The 13,100-nt window shown below is 41.8% G+C and overlaps 1 protein-coding gene across 6 annotated transcripts in view; it reads left to right on the top strand.

Annotated features, from left to right (window-relative positions):
- Window positions 1–12,779, top strand: part of numb (NUMB endocytic adaptor protein) — a 79,019-nt gene extending 66,240 nt beyond the window's left edge. The window contains exons 8-11 of one of the 6 annotated variants that reach the window (XM_057858719.1): window positions 3,013–3,318; window positions 3,411–3,554; window positions 6,195–6,395; window positions 10,601–12,772. In XM_057858719.1, the coding sequence (XP_057714702.1) occupies window positions 3,013–3,318; window positions 3,411–3,554; window positions 6,195–6,395; window positions 10,601–11,262 (1,313 nt within the window). In that variant the 3' untranslated portion in view covers window positions 11,263–12,772. Of the gene's footprint in view, window positions 1–3,012; window positions 3,319–3,410; window positions 3,555–6,194; window positions 6,396–10,600 lie in introns of all 6 variants that reach the window. The other 5 variants (XM_057858714.1, XM_057858716.1, XM_057858715.1 and 2 more) reach the window with 5 other exon arrangements.
- Window positions 12,780–13,100: the final 321 nt, after the last annotated feature.

Genomic DNA, 13,100 nt, shown 5'->3' on the forward strand with positions numbered 1-13,100 from the left:
AACATGTAAACATTAACAGGTTTCCCTCAGGTACAAATAATAATAAAAAAAAAATTAGTCCTTTTGCAGTCGAACCGCAACATTATGCAGGGCAGGTGAAGTGTATTTAGCGCCTCAGAAAATTCCATGTTCTTGTATAAGAACAGGAGTTGATCCACATCTCAGATGAAAGTGTGCTGCGCTGTGCGACTCCTGCAGTCGAAAAAAACAAGTTTCTGCGTGTGGGCGTAGCAGATGGCTAAAGTTACACAGCGGGGCAACAACAACCATATTAGCTGCATTGCCTGTAACAACAAAAACATCGTTTTTGCAATGTTCCATTCATTTACAGAACCGCTTAGCAGCTCAGCCATATTAGCACCCGTGGGGTTTTTCATGCATACGACGTAACGGCGAGTCTGTCTACATTCGACAGCGATGGTATGATTTCTACGGGACTGCCGTGTTAGTGAAATAGCGTCAGGATGGGATGACGTACCTCGGCTCCATTGCTTTGAACATTCTTCGAAATCACCTGTTTTCTAGAAGATTTTCTAGTCGATTCCAAAATACGTCCACACGTCTGCTTTTACATTTTTGGGAGCATTTCTGATCTCACGGAGAAGTTAGTTAGTTAGGTCAGCCATGCTTGTTGCTGTCTTGTATCTAGAAAGCATGTGTACTCTTGGTCCGTTCCCATACCTGTCACGTTGTACGGTTTCGGCATAATTTGTACAAGTGAGCACTGATTTTTAAATGTGTACGCCAGGGGTGTCCAAACTTTTTGCAAAGGGGGCCGGATTTGGTGTGGTAAAAATGTGGGGGGCCGACCTTGGCTGACGTCCTTTACGTAGAACAATATATTTAAGCAAATTTTAGCGAGCCATTCTGTGAGTCACATTTGCTTTATTATTTTTTTTTTATTCATAATTTCAACAATCTCATAACTAGCCTTTGTGGCTGTCTTTTGGCTGTCGGGCTCTTGCGAAATGCTGCAGGTGTGAAATTAAACAAGCTTCAATTTCTCACTGCGTATCTTCTCTGTAATCTTGTACATGTCAGAGTGTCTCGTTGGGTAATATGGCCTCACATCGAACTCTTTAAAAACAGCAACTGTCTCTTTGCAATTAAGGTAGACAAAGTTGTTGCGTATTTTAGTGAAGAAATAGTCCAATTTCCACCTATCCTTGAAGCGTCGGCTGTCGCAGTCTTTTTTTTTTTTTTTGTTAATTGTCGCCATTTTAGAAAATTGGAGGGTCACACGGGGTAATGTTGCTTAGAGTGCTGCTAACTTTTAGTGGGTAAATGAGGAGCAGCATTTAGTGTGTAGGCTACTTCATATGCTGGAATTAGTACTGCTGACCAATTTATTAGGTCTGTGTGTGGGCCAGACGTTATTGATTTTATGACATAGGCTGGGGGCTGGATGAAATTTGACCACGGGCCGCATTTGGCCCCCGGGCCGGACTTTGGACATGTCTGGTGTACGCCGTACGTTCAAAATCTGTACATTTATCGTGCATTACGTTTTTTTTTCTCCCTTCGGATTTTGTCACAGTTTCGGCAACGAGACATTGTTACGATGCGTTACTATGTTGGCCGAAAGACGCGAGAAGAGTCAGAGACACTAAGGGGGAAGAGTGTTGTGACGCTGTAGCAAACTCGATGCTAGGCTAGGTGACTTCAATATCTCCTGACTGTAGCCGACAGCCTACAATCTACGCCTAGATATCAAATGCTTAAACAACTACATGCGAAATGACAGACGGCGGCGTTAATAAACGGCCGCCATTTTGAAGCAGTAGACTTCTCAGAAAGGCTCAGTTGTAGTGAACCTTGCTAGCGAACTTAAGTAACTTTTTATCTAAAATACTGCTAAATCGGCAAAATCTTGACTTGAATTTATCTTTAATTGATGAAACAGTTTTAAAACTTTAACATCTCAAAAGTAGACGGAAGGGAACTAATGCAAAAACTGTAGCAATTTTAACAACTTTAACAGTTGATTCACAATATTAAACGATTTCCAAACATAGCAAAGGTTACTATGTTTTGTTTTTTTTTAAATGGAAAAAAAAAACATGAAAGGTAACACCAGTTACTTTGCCAAGTAACTAATTACTCTTACCTTCAGGTAACTGAGTTACTAATTCAATTACTTTTTGGGAGAAGTAATTTGTAACTAATTAATAACTTTTTAAAAGTAAGATTAACAACACTGGTCATAAAGATGAAGTATGCAGAATGAAAAGTGACAAAAGCGGAGATTTCATTCTGCCAATTTGTTGCCGAACACAATTTGCCCGCAACTATTGCTGATCACGTCTCAGAATTAGCAAAGGAAATGTACCCTGACTCAAAGATTGCATCGGTAAGTTAATTCTATCAACTGACCTTTTTAATTTATGTTGCACGCACTAATGAACTACCTTCAAGTCAAACTGAATTGCGAGCTGAAGTGCAGCCATCAAGACATGATAAAAATTGCCAAAAGTGCTAAATACAATTATAACAAAAGTCACTGTTAAATTTTAGTAATCATGATGTAGCTGAAGATATTGATTGTTGTTTGATTGCACCAGGTTATATGCTACAATATTACCAATAAATTTATATTATTTTAAAAATTGAGTTTTATTTTTGTTTCATATTGCACGCTATATACAACGTTGTAAGATTAGTCACCAATTTGTAAGGGCATACGTCACTATTTATAAGATTGCCAACGGCCTCGGGTTGATAGGTATGCATTCCCCATAGCGTCCCGAAGACTGCGCTGTGTTTTAATTCTGCTTTACTTGGCATATTTAAATAATCAGAATTTGGATGTTTGTGAATCGTTCTCGAATCTTCCACGGCCGAATCGCGAATAATCTCAGAATCGGTCATTTCACACACCTTTAAGTGCGTAACATCACAACGGGTCATTTTTTCAATTTGTTAAGTTATTGGAATGGATTCAAGGAATATTTATTGTCATAGCATCACAGCTGTGACTGCTGTTGTCACCACAGCCATATTCTTTCCCGACAGCAGAGAATGACGCAACGGTGGCGGGGAACTCCTCTGGCGGTGGCGGCGTGATAAACGTGTCTGCCATTCAGTCGGGTGGCTCACCATCGCCCTCGTCCTCGCCGCCACTGCCCCTGGGCACCCTGGGCCCGCAGGCCATACCGCGCCGACACGCCCCTGCCGAGGCGCTGGCGAGGCAGGGCTCCTTCCGCGGCTTCCCGGCACTCAGCCAGAAGACGTCACCCTTCAAGCGCCAGCTGTCGTTGCGCATGAACGAACTGCCTTCCACTGTACAGCGCAAGTCCGACTTCCCAATCAGGAATGCGGGTAAGACTGAGTTTTGAGGCCAAACAAGCAGACGCAAGAGAACATGCACTCGTGACTTCTAATTGCAGTGTCTTCCCTCTGCCCACACACAGTGCCGGAGTTGGAAGGAGAGAATGACAGCATAAGCTCGTTGTGCAGCCAGATTACCACAGCGTTTAGCGGACCTCCAGAAGACCCCTTTTCCTCAGCGCCTATGCCCAAAGCTCTCGCCTCGCCGCAGTCGCCTGTTGCGCCAGGTAACCGTCGTCCTGACATCCAATATGAACATCAGTCATATCCACAATATGATATTATACCAGTATTGTTCCAAAATGTTGGTCAGAGATTTGCTTAAAACATTTACTATACAAACATTGTTAGGAGAATAGTCATCAAGATTGACCAAATCAGTTCAGTAATTACGCAATAATATCAAATCAAATTGAAATTAAAGGCAAAAAATTTTGGAAAAGAGAAAATATTAGTAACATTTTAGGGTTTCCCCCAGGTCTTTACATTTTACTTTACTGTAGTTTTCGTGGTAAGTTCAATGAGAACATAGCACTTTTCCACCTTACAGGTACATAGGGGTGCAACGGTTCAGTTAGCCCACGGTTCGGTTTGAACCTCGGTTTTGGGATCACGGTTTCGGTTCGGTTTCGGTTTGCGTTTTGCTTTTTTTAAACTGCCTTTATTTTAATTTTTAAAAAAACGAAATAAACGCTTAAAATGTAAACATTTTCGACTGTTACAATGCCTCTTAGCTCTTTGGCTAGTGTAGTGACTGACTACTGAAATACACACACAGTAGTAAAAAAGTTACTTGGCAAAGTAACTGGTGATACCTTTCATGAAAAAAACAAACCCAAAAACAAAGTAACCTTTGCTATGTTTGGAGGTCATTTAATGTTGTGACTCAACCGTTAAAGTTGATAAAATTGCTCCCGTTTTTGCATTAGTTCCCTTCTACTTTCGACATGTGAAAATTTTAAAACTGTTTCATCCTTTAAAGATAGACTCAAGTCAAGATTTTGCCGATTTAGGAGTATTTTAGATAAAAAGTTGCTTAGGTTCGCTCGTAAGGTTTACTCCAACAGAGCCTTTCTAAGAAGTTTACTGCTCTAAAATGGCGGCTGTTTACTAACGCTACGGTGTGTCATTTCGCATGTAGTTCTATATGCATAAGACATCTAGGCGTAGATTATATGTTGTCGGCTAAGTCAGGTAATATTGGAGCCGCCTAGCATCGCGTTTGCTACAGCATCTCAACACTCTTCCCTCTCCGAGTCTCTGACTTTTCTCGCGTCCTTCAAGCAACGTATTGTCTCGTTGCAGAAACGGTGACCAAATCCGAACGGATTTTTTAAAAAAATGTAATGCACGAAAAACGTGCAGATTTTGAACGTAATGTACGGCGTGCACATTCAAAAATGAGTGCTCACTTGTACAAATTACGACGAGACCGTACAATTTGACAGGTAGGAATTATAGTGGACCGTCACAGTTAGGTAGTTGCACTCTGTAGCACGGGACGTCCAACTTCCAACTATCAGTGGTCAGGGCGAAACTATGTGCTTTAGCGAAATCATCTTCGATGGCTTTGCGTGCCATTTCATAAATGTCGGGGATTACGTTGTTGGAGAAATATGTCCGCGAGGGAACAATGTAACGCGGGTGAAGCGTTGCAAATAAATTAACGAAGCCCGCCGTGTGTTTTCACTGGTGTCATCCTTGGGGTTGTAGAAAGTGATATCTGTGGGTGATGCTGGCTGAGGTGCCGGAGTCATGTTATAAAAGTGTTGCCATTAGCATGGGGAACAAGCGCTGAGCAATGCTTGCAATTTTTTTTTGTCAATATTTTCTCTCCCTCCACATTGTAATCCACAGGGAAACCAAAATGTTGCCACACCGCAGATTTGAAAGAAGCCGGTGCTTCCTCAAATTCGGTCTCTCCACTCCTCCGCTCGCCATAGCTATTTGTTTTCTTTCTTGTTTCACTTTCACTTCGCTCGTAAGCGAGAGCGGGCGTTACTCGGCTTCTATTACACAGGTGCTTGACAGCGATCCGACATTTACTTGCGGGGCGGGAATTTCTCCACAGCGGTGCTTCACGTCACACACAGGCACACAGAGCTCGATCAATTAATTCCATAAGCGTTCGGAATACATTAATTGCAAAACCGAAAAGGCGCGGTTCATAAAGGCGTATTGAACCGTGCAGGGCGAACCGAACGGTTCGGCTTTGAACCGCAAACCGTTGCACCGTTACAGGTACATATATAAAACTTACACAAATATGACAACAGACTCTTAAAAATGATGCAAAATATTAGACACAAATCATTTAAATTGATAGAAAATAAATGAAAAATACACTAACAATGGACAATGCTAATTAGTCAAAATTTTAAAACTGCTGTATTTGTTGAAAATCAAAGGTTTTGATTTTTAAAAAAAAATTGCAAAGAAAACAACTATTTAAATGAAAAACACCTCGGGGGGGACTCCAAAATTTGTGACAATTAGCCAAACGTGGGAGCAGAAATAGCCAAAAGTACTAAAATTGCAGAGGAATAGAAACACATTACAAGCTGAAAAAAAATGTATAAAATATACATATACTGAAAGTATAGTGTACAATGCAAGATTAAAAATACATATATTTTATGGCAAAATAATTGGAAAATCCAGATTAAAGGAAAAAAATAATCATCATTTTTTTCCCTAACTGTCTGACTTGCGTTCTCTTATCAGTTAAGCGGTTTACTCCTGACTCCTAACTAATCCAACACATTTTTGACATTTATTCTTATGTGTTGGTTCTTGTATACTTGATTGACAAGTTCCGCCTTGCATGTCTAACACTGATCCCTCCTCCACTTATTTCTTCGCTCTAGTCAATGGCTCTGCTGCTACCGCCACCGCTTCCTTTTCTGCGTCGCATCCTCACTCTCTCCCCCCTCCCCACCTTCCCACGGCCGCTGCTGTTAACCCTCCAGCTCCGAGCTCAACATCGTTGGCCCCCGCTCTGCCTGCCCGAGACACTAACCCCTGGGCCAAACCCTCTGTTGGGGTGCCAAGCCCTGCAGCGCCAGCGGGTAAGAGGGCAAAAAAATGCACTTTGGTCATTCCTTAATTGAAGGACATTTTACCTTTTCTAGCCTTCAAATTCTAAATAATCCACATAAAAATGCTAAAGCATGCCGTCCGTTTCTGAGTAAATGTACTTGTCCTGAAACTAGGGCCATGTCCACACGTAGCAGGGTTTTTTTTTAAAAACGAGGATTCTGCCCTAATACGTCAGGGAAAAATAATTGCGTCCACACCTGCACGTTTGTGTAGAGAAAAAAAAAAAAAACTTCCACAGCCAACTGCTTTCATTCATTTTTAAGTACATTCAGAACGATAAAATTATTGTCCAAAATACCCATTATTCAATAAGAAGCACAGCAAGAGTTTGTAAAAAAAAAAATAATGGAAGCAAAAAAGCGCCTATTTAATATACTCCAAATGTAAAAATTGGTATCATGTGTGACGTGAGGACAAAATTTGTCGCAGCCAGTGACGTAAATCTTCGGTTATCAGTGTCAACATGATGGAGCCACGATCGCAGAATTGGCAAATCTTCACCTTCCCCGTCGTTTTTAAGAACCCTGGTTTAAATCTGCATGCGCGTGTGGATGATAGGGTAGAAAAATATCTTCTTTTTGCCAAATACCCAGCTACGTGTGGACATGGCCTTAATCTAACAAACCCCAAAGAGCAATGAAGGCTTGAAAATATATTTTAAAATACCAATTAAGTCTGGAGTAACCTCAGAAATGCAGTTTTTCTCTAGTCCTACATAGGGGTGTGACAAAATATCACAATGGTGAAAAGTTGTGATACTTTGCATCCCAAAAGGTGATCGATACGCTCATACCAAGAATCGAGATATATTTTTGAAAAGGTGTCAATGTTTTAAATACATATAAATGTATATATGTATATATATATATATGTGTGTGTGTGTATATATATATATATATATATATATATATATATATTTATTTATTTATTTATTAATAATAGGGAACCAACAAGCTGCTACCAAGGTGATCGATACGCTTATACCAAGAATCGAGATATAATTTTGAAAAGGTGCTAACAGTCCAATCAATGCATTTCTATGACGACCTCATATCCTGTAGTTGTATATCTAGAGTAGACAGGGATATTGGTGTGTTAAGCGGCACATGCCAAAGCCAATTGGCCAGAATGCAGTTGTTAATAAATTATTTATTATTTCTGCACGGTACCGGTCCGCGGCCCGGTTGTTGGGGACCCCTGGTTTAGAGACGATGACCCAAAAATTGACTTGTCCTCTTTTTTGAGGAGCAAATATTTTCCTATTTTTGACCGCTTGGAGGGAGGGCTCCATTTGTCACTCACTTTGCTCGTTCTTCTTGGTGAGGACACAAACTAAAATTGCTACTCATCTGTTATTTGTAAACGTATTAGTAGGAAATTTGGTAAGTATAGTATCGGGTAGTAAATGCATCGATTGTTGGAACCCGATATTTATTTTTTTGTCAAAAGGCTGAATAATTACATTAATTGATTGTGGATTTATTGTTGTCTGTAGATTGGGGGTTAGCCACGAAAGGACATTCATGCTATTCAAGTGTGCTTATCGTGTCTCTGGGTCGATGATTATTGTTGCCTGTAGGTTTTGAGTTAGCCAGTAGAGGGCATGTACGCTCTCGCGATTTACTTATTTCTCTGGGATGATGACACGTTTAGCAGGAAACATGAGGTCAATGAACATAATTGTCTTTCAAGTTCCACATAAAATGATCTGGTGGGCTGGACTTGGCCCCTAAGCCTTTAGTTTGAAACTTGTGGTAGAAGACAATGACAGACGGGAATCGCATGATTCGCTGGAAGTGTCATCATTTGACAGTTTTCAGAAAGAATGGTTTGAGCAAATTTTTTTTCACTTCTATTTTTCATATTTTGATAAAACAGTTAGCCTTCATTCTATGTCTACTTAATGCAGGCCTGTTATTCATATGACAATTAATGAATGTTTTATCTTAACCTCTTTACATGCTGTAGGTATTTTTAGATTTTTCCTATTGGCAGAGGTGTGATATGGGCCTTTTTTCCAAGGACCGGTAATGTGTGGCAGAGATAGTGAGTATTTCAGCAAAAGGATGCTGAATTTCCATATGCCAGGCAGGAGGTCGAGAGGATGACCAAAGAGGAGGTTTATGGATGTAGTTAAGGAGGACATGAAGGTAGTTGATGTGAGAGCAGCCGATGCAGAGGACAGGGTTAGATGGAGAAAACTGATTCGCTGTGGCGACCCCTGAAGGGAAAAGACGAAAGGAGAATAAGAAGTGCAGAGAATATGTAACTCACCGTACGCTGAATCAACCTTTTTTAACAACGTCCTCTCCTAAAACTTGACGGCAAATATCCTTGGTCGCAGCATAACGAGTTCTTCTCCAATCAGGAAAGATTTCTTGGCTTTAGCTGTATGGTTTGCCACGAGGTATGATGGTATGGTGCATTCGCTTTTGTTGCCTAGTTTGCTAGATTTTAATCATATTATGCAGAATGGACTTGGTTGTAGGCTCCTCTTCTGGCTCAGCAGGTGGCCTTTTCCCCATAAAAAAAAAGCTGTCCAAAGACGTCGCCGCTGGTAGCACAAATCCAACAGCAGCTAACGTTACTGTTTGGTGGCCAACCGCTAGAGGGCGACGTACGCAAATCACTACTCAGATTAGTCAAGAGGCACAGGCCAGATTGCGGTTGTTAACAAATTATTTATAGACAAGTTTTCTCAGCGAAATATGTGCAGCGCAATCTTGGTCATAGTCTGCCTCGAACTTCCGGTTTAGAAAAAACCTCAAGAGTTGCGGTTGAAGTCAGCAGTGTGTTGACGACGTTAAAACTGCGAAATCAAACCAGAGGAACACACAGAATCTTCAAAAATGGGTTCAGCACGACATAGTGAGACGTAGATGAGTTTGGATGATTGTTCTTAACACTTCGTTGATCATTCGTGAACAAAATTATAACAACCTGTCAGCCTGTGATGACGTGAGGTATAGATTGATACGCCAGCCACTTGAGTGACCGAAATGGGGTGAAATGACAATTTATATTACATTTACTGAATGCAGAAGGGCTGACAGGGATTTTGTTGTTACAAGGAAATACTACAAGGTATGTACATATAAATGAAAAGAGTATGTCATTCTTATTTATTGCAGACATCGATTGCAATAAAACATTTGGACAACATGATTCCATTTCTTGTTTTATCTAAAACAATTGTTGCATCTGCAAAACAGGGCAATAAATCACAATTTATAAAATTATTAGAAAAATATCAATGAAGGTTGAGCATACGAGGAATGTGTTATCAGACAGCAGAGCTGAAGGGAGCTTCTCCAAACTTTCACCAGACATCACTGAGACCCTCAGCGGCATCCAGACGGACTGTATTCCAGCTCCAACAGCATATCTTGAAGTTGCTGCAGTTCAAAAGCCTGTCGTTGGATCTTGGGATCGAGCTGACGGTCCGCTTCAAGCCGAGCTGCCGGCTCCAGCCCCGTAGAGTCAATTAAATACGATAATATTTTACTCGTGGTCACCTTCGGCCACTTCTTTATGTTGTCTTCCCATGTTGAGATGGCAGAAGGATGCGGTATTTCCAAATCTTGGTGTGTCAGGGTTATTAGTGAGTGATGCCACTCCAGCGCCATTGAACTCAATGGTAAAAAAAAATTGAAAATGGAAGTTGTAGGCATACATAAGGAAGTAAATTGGAAGTACCTCGGAAACTTGTCTAGTATTTCTCTGCGACCCGGTCGCAGATGGGCCACTGATTGGTACCGGTGTTCGGCCATTCCTTACTACGCGGCGAAACGTCCTACACGATGCTCAGCGCGATTGCGCAAGCATCCGGATGCATGCACACATCGGTTAGAAGTGGCGAGTACTCACTATTTTTGTTTTTATTTAGTTTTTTAGAACCTTTTCATTGCCTCAAAAATACTTTTAGCATGTATTACCCTCTCATACGTTTAACCAATTTGGTTTTTTTTTGTGTTAGCTTTGAAGCAGTTGACCACATTAGTCACGTAGCGTATTTAAACCATCCTTATTTGATATAACGACATTTGAGTATTGCAGTACCGTATTGCTAATCGTTGAAAAATGTGAGTACGTGACACTACCCTCCACTTTTTAAAAAAGGAATATCATTATGGTGTGAAAGGGGCAAATGTGTATTTTGTCTTTGTCCACACAGGTGGTGATTGGTCATCGTCCACTCCCGTGATCATTGTCCCGCCATCGTCTTCTCCAGTGTTGCCCTCACACAAGCGCACGCCCTCGGAAGCGGAAAAATGGTTGGAGGAGGTTTCCAAGTCTGTCCGTGCACCGCCGCCCAACCCTATCCTGGCGCCAGCCGCGTCGTTTGCTGCGCCTGTGGCGCCTGTACCCCCGGTGGCATACGTTCCCTTGCTGCGCCCCCACCAGACTGCTTTCCACCCCATGTCCAACGGGCTGTCCTTCCCACAGCCCAGCGTGCCCGTAGTGGGCATCACACCCTCGCAGATGGTGGCCAACGTCTTCGGCTCGGCGGCACAACCCCTGCCTGTTCCTGTCCCCACGCCGCCGTGCGTCGTCGTCCCTGGGTGCTTCATCAAGCCGCCATCCGCTGCCCCTTGCCCCGCCCCAGCACACCCTCCCGACGGCGGAGGGAGCTTCAATGGGGCAACTGATTGGGCCGCTTCAACCCACTTGGCCCCCCACTCCTCACCTGTTCCCGCCGTACCGCGGCAGCCGCAGGAGGATGCCTTTGAGGCCCAGTGGGCGGCGTTGGAGGGGCGCTCACACCAGCGCACGACACCGTCACCCACCAACCCCTTCTCCACAGAATTGCACAAGACCTTTGAGATTCAGCTCTGATGACTGTGCCTGTAGAAGGGACGATCTCCGTGTTGGAGGGTGACGGGGGGACGGTGGTCTTGGGTGGCGGTGGCCGCCAGTGGTGTCAGCAGAGAACCACAAAAAAAGTGCTGCTGGTCTTTACAAGTTTCATCAGCATTCTCTGTGCTTGTTTGGTCGTCCTGTGGAACTCCGCTACTGCTCCCACTGTCGCCACGCCCTGCTAGCCGCTTCAGCCCCTTTATGCCCCCCACCATCACCCAGCTGGATTAATTAAGCAAGACAATGCCAAAATGTTTATTTTTATGCATTATATTTTAAATAGCTTTGGATTCCAACTGTCATCCTGCCAAAGGCATCGTTGTGACAAATGAGCGTATATATGTATATTATACATATACATAAATATATAAGTATATCTATAAAGAATCTCACACAGCAGTGCTAATTTTTATTGGGATGTTAAGACATTTTGTGAAGGGACAGCTGCTTTACATTTTTTTGACATGTGTCTTTAATTTTAATCGTTTGGTGATTGATTGTAAATAAGACATGCTAAGTCATTGCAGCAACAATCAGTAATGACCTATCGACAGCAGCAGCAACCAACAGCGGGCTCACTTTTTAATCCTTTAGTATGTTTTTTTTGGGGGGGGGGGGGGGGGGTATTATAATTTCGGGACGTGTCGTCACTCCTGTATCATGTATAATTTTTCCAAATATAGTGGATTCCTCATATTTTGTTTTTGCACAAACCCCAATATTGTGATGATTGGAACACCTCCATCAACCCGCTGCTCAAGACCTACTGGGAGACGACGACAAACCTAAACAAACGCTTAACTTCTTGCTGTCTGTCGTGGTTTATTTTATTTTGAAATCAAAACCTGTGAATATGATCTTTTTGCTGATCTATTTTTCCATTTTGTAATTATTTCACAACTTTATTCCACTTAACTGGAGAAATATTGAATAAATGATGGTGGTAGAGGAAAAACGCTGTGTCAGTGTAATGGTATGTCCATATGTTCCTGGGTAAATAAGTTTCTTTAACAATTTAAAAGTCCAAAATAAAACGAATGCACACAATACATAGGAAAATGAATAAAATACACAGGCATTCGTATATATGGTTAAAATACATGCACATGTTGGCTCTCATATAGTATAGCCAAAACTGGGCAAATATCTTGCATCGCTTAGGGTCCATCAAAGACCTTGTGATGTCAATTTTAAACTGTCATACTGGACATAAATTACATCAAATTATAAAGATGTGCTCGTAAAGGAGTGCTATTTAGTGCAATAGATTTGAAATGGGAGGATTGTCAGTAAATGATCTCGTGATAGAGCATGGGCGTCCAAACTATGGCCCAAACCAAGGGTTTTTGGCTGTCGGCAAATTATGAAAAAAAATCATGGAATAATGTCTGCACAAGAAGCTTAAAATCAGCCTAAATTCTGCTGCACCTCTCAGCTTTAACACTAGATAGAGACGGTCAGTTAAACAGTTCCCTGTATGAGCTAAGGTGTCGAAAACCTGACATGTCAAAATAAATGTAGGAAAATGTGTAGCAGTTTCAGTATTTTGTTATACATAAACATAAAAACAAAGGTACACCCTGTATTGGTTGCTGAAAAAGTAGTATCTGCTCTTGCACCACTCTTTAAAATAAACTGCTGCATTTTAAGCCAAAAGAACTGTTGTGTTTCATAGAACAATATAGTGGGGCAAATAAGTAATTAGTCAAGCACCAATTGTGCAAGTTCTCCTACTTGAAAAGATGAGAGAGGCCTGTAATTGTCAACATGGGTAAACCTCATACATGAGAGACAGAATGTGGAAGAAAAAAAACAGA

Source organism: Corythoichthys intestinalis, chromosome 15 (genome assembly GCF_030265065.1).
Source record: "Corythoichthys intestinalis isolate RoL2023-P3 chromosome 15, ASM3026506v1, whole genome shotgun sequence".
Lineage (NCBI taxonomy): Eukaryota > Metazoa > Chordata > Actinopteri > Syngnathiformes > Syngnathidae > Corythoichthys > Corythoichthys intestinalis.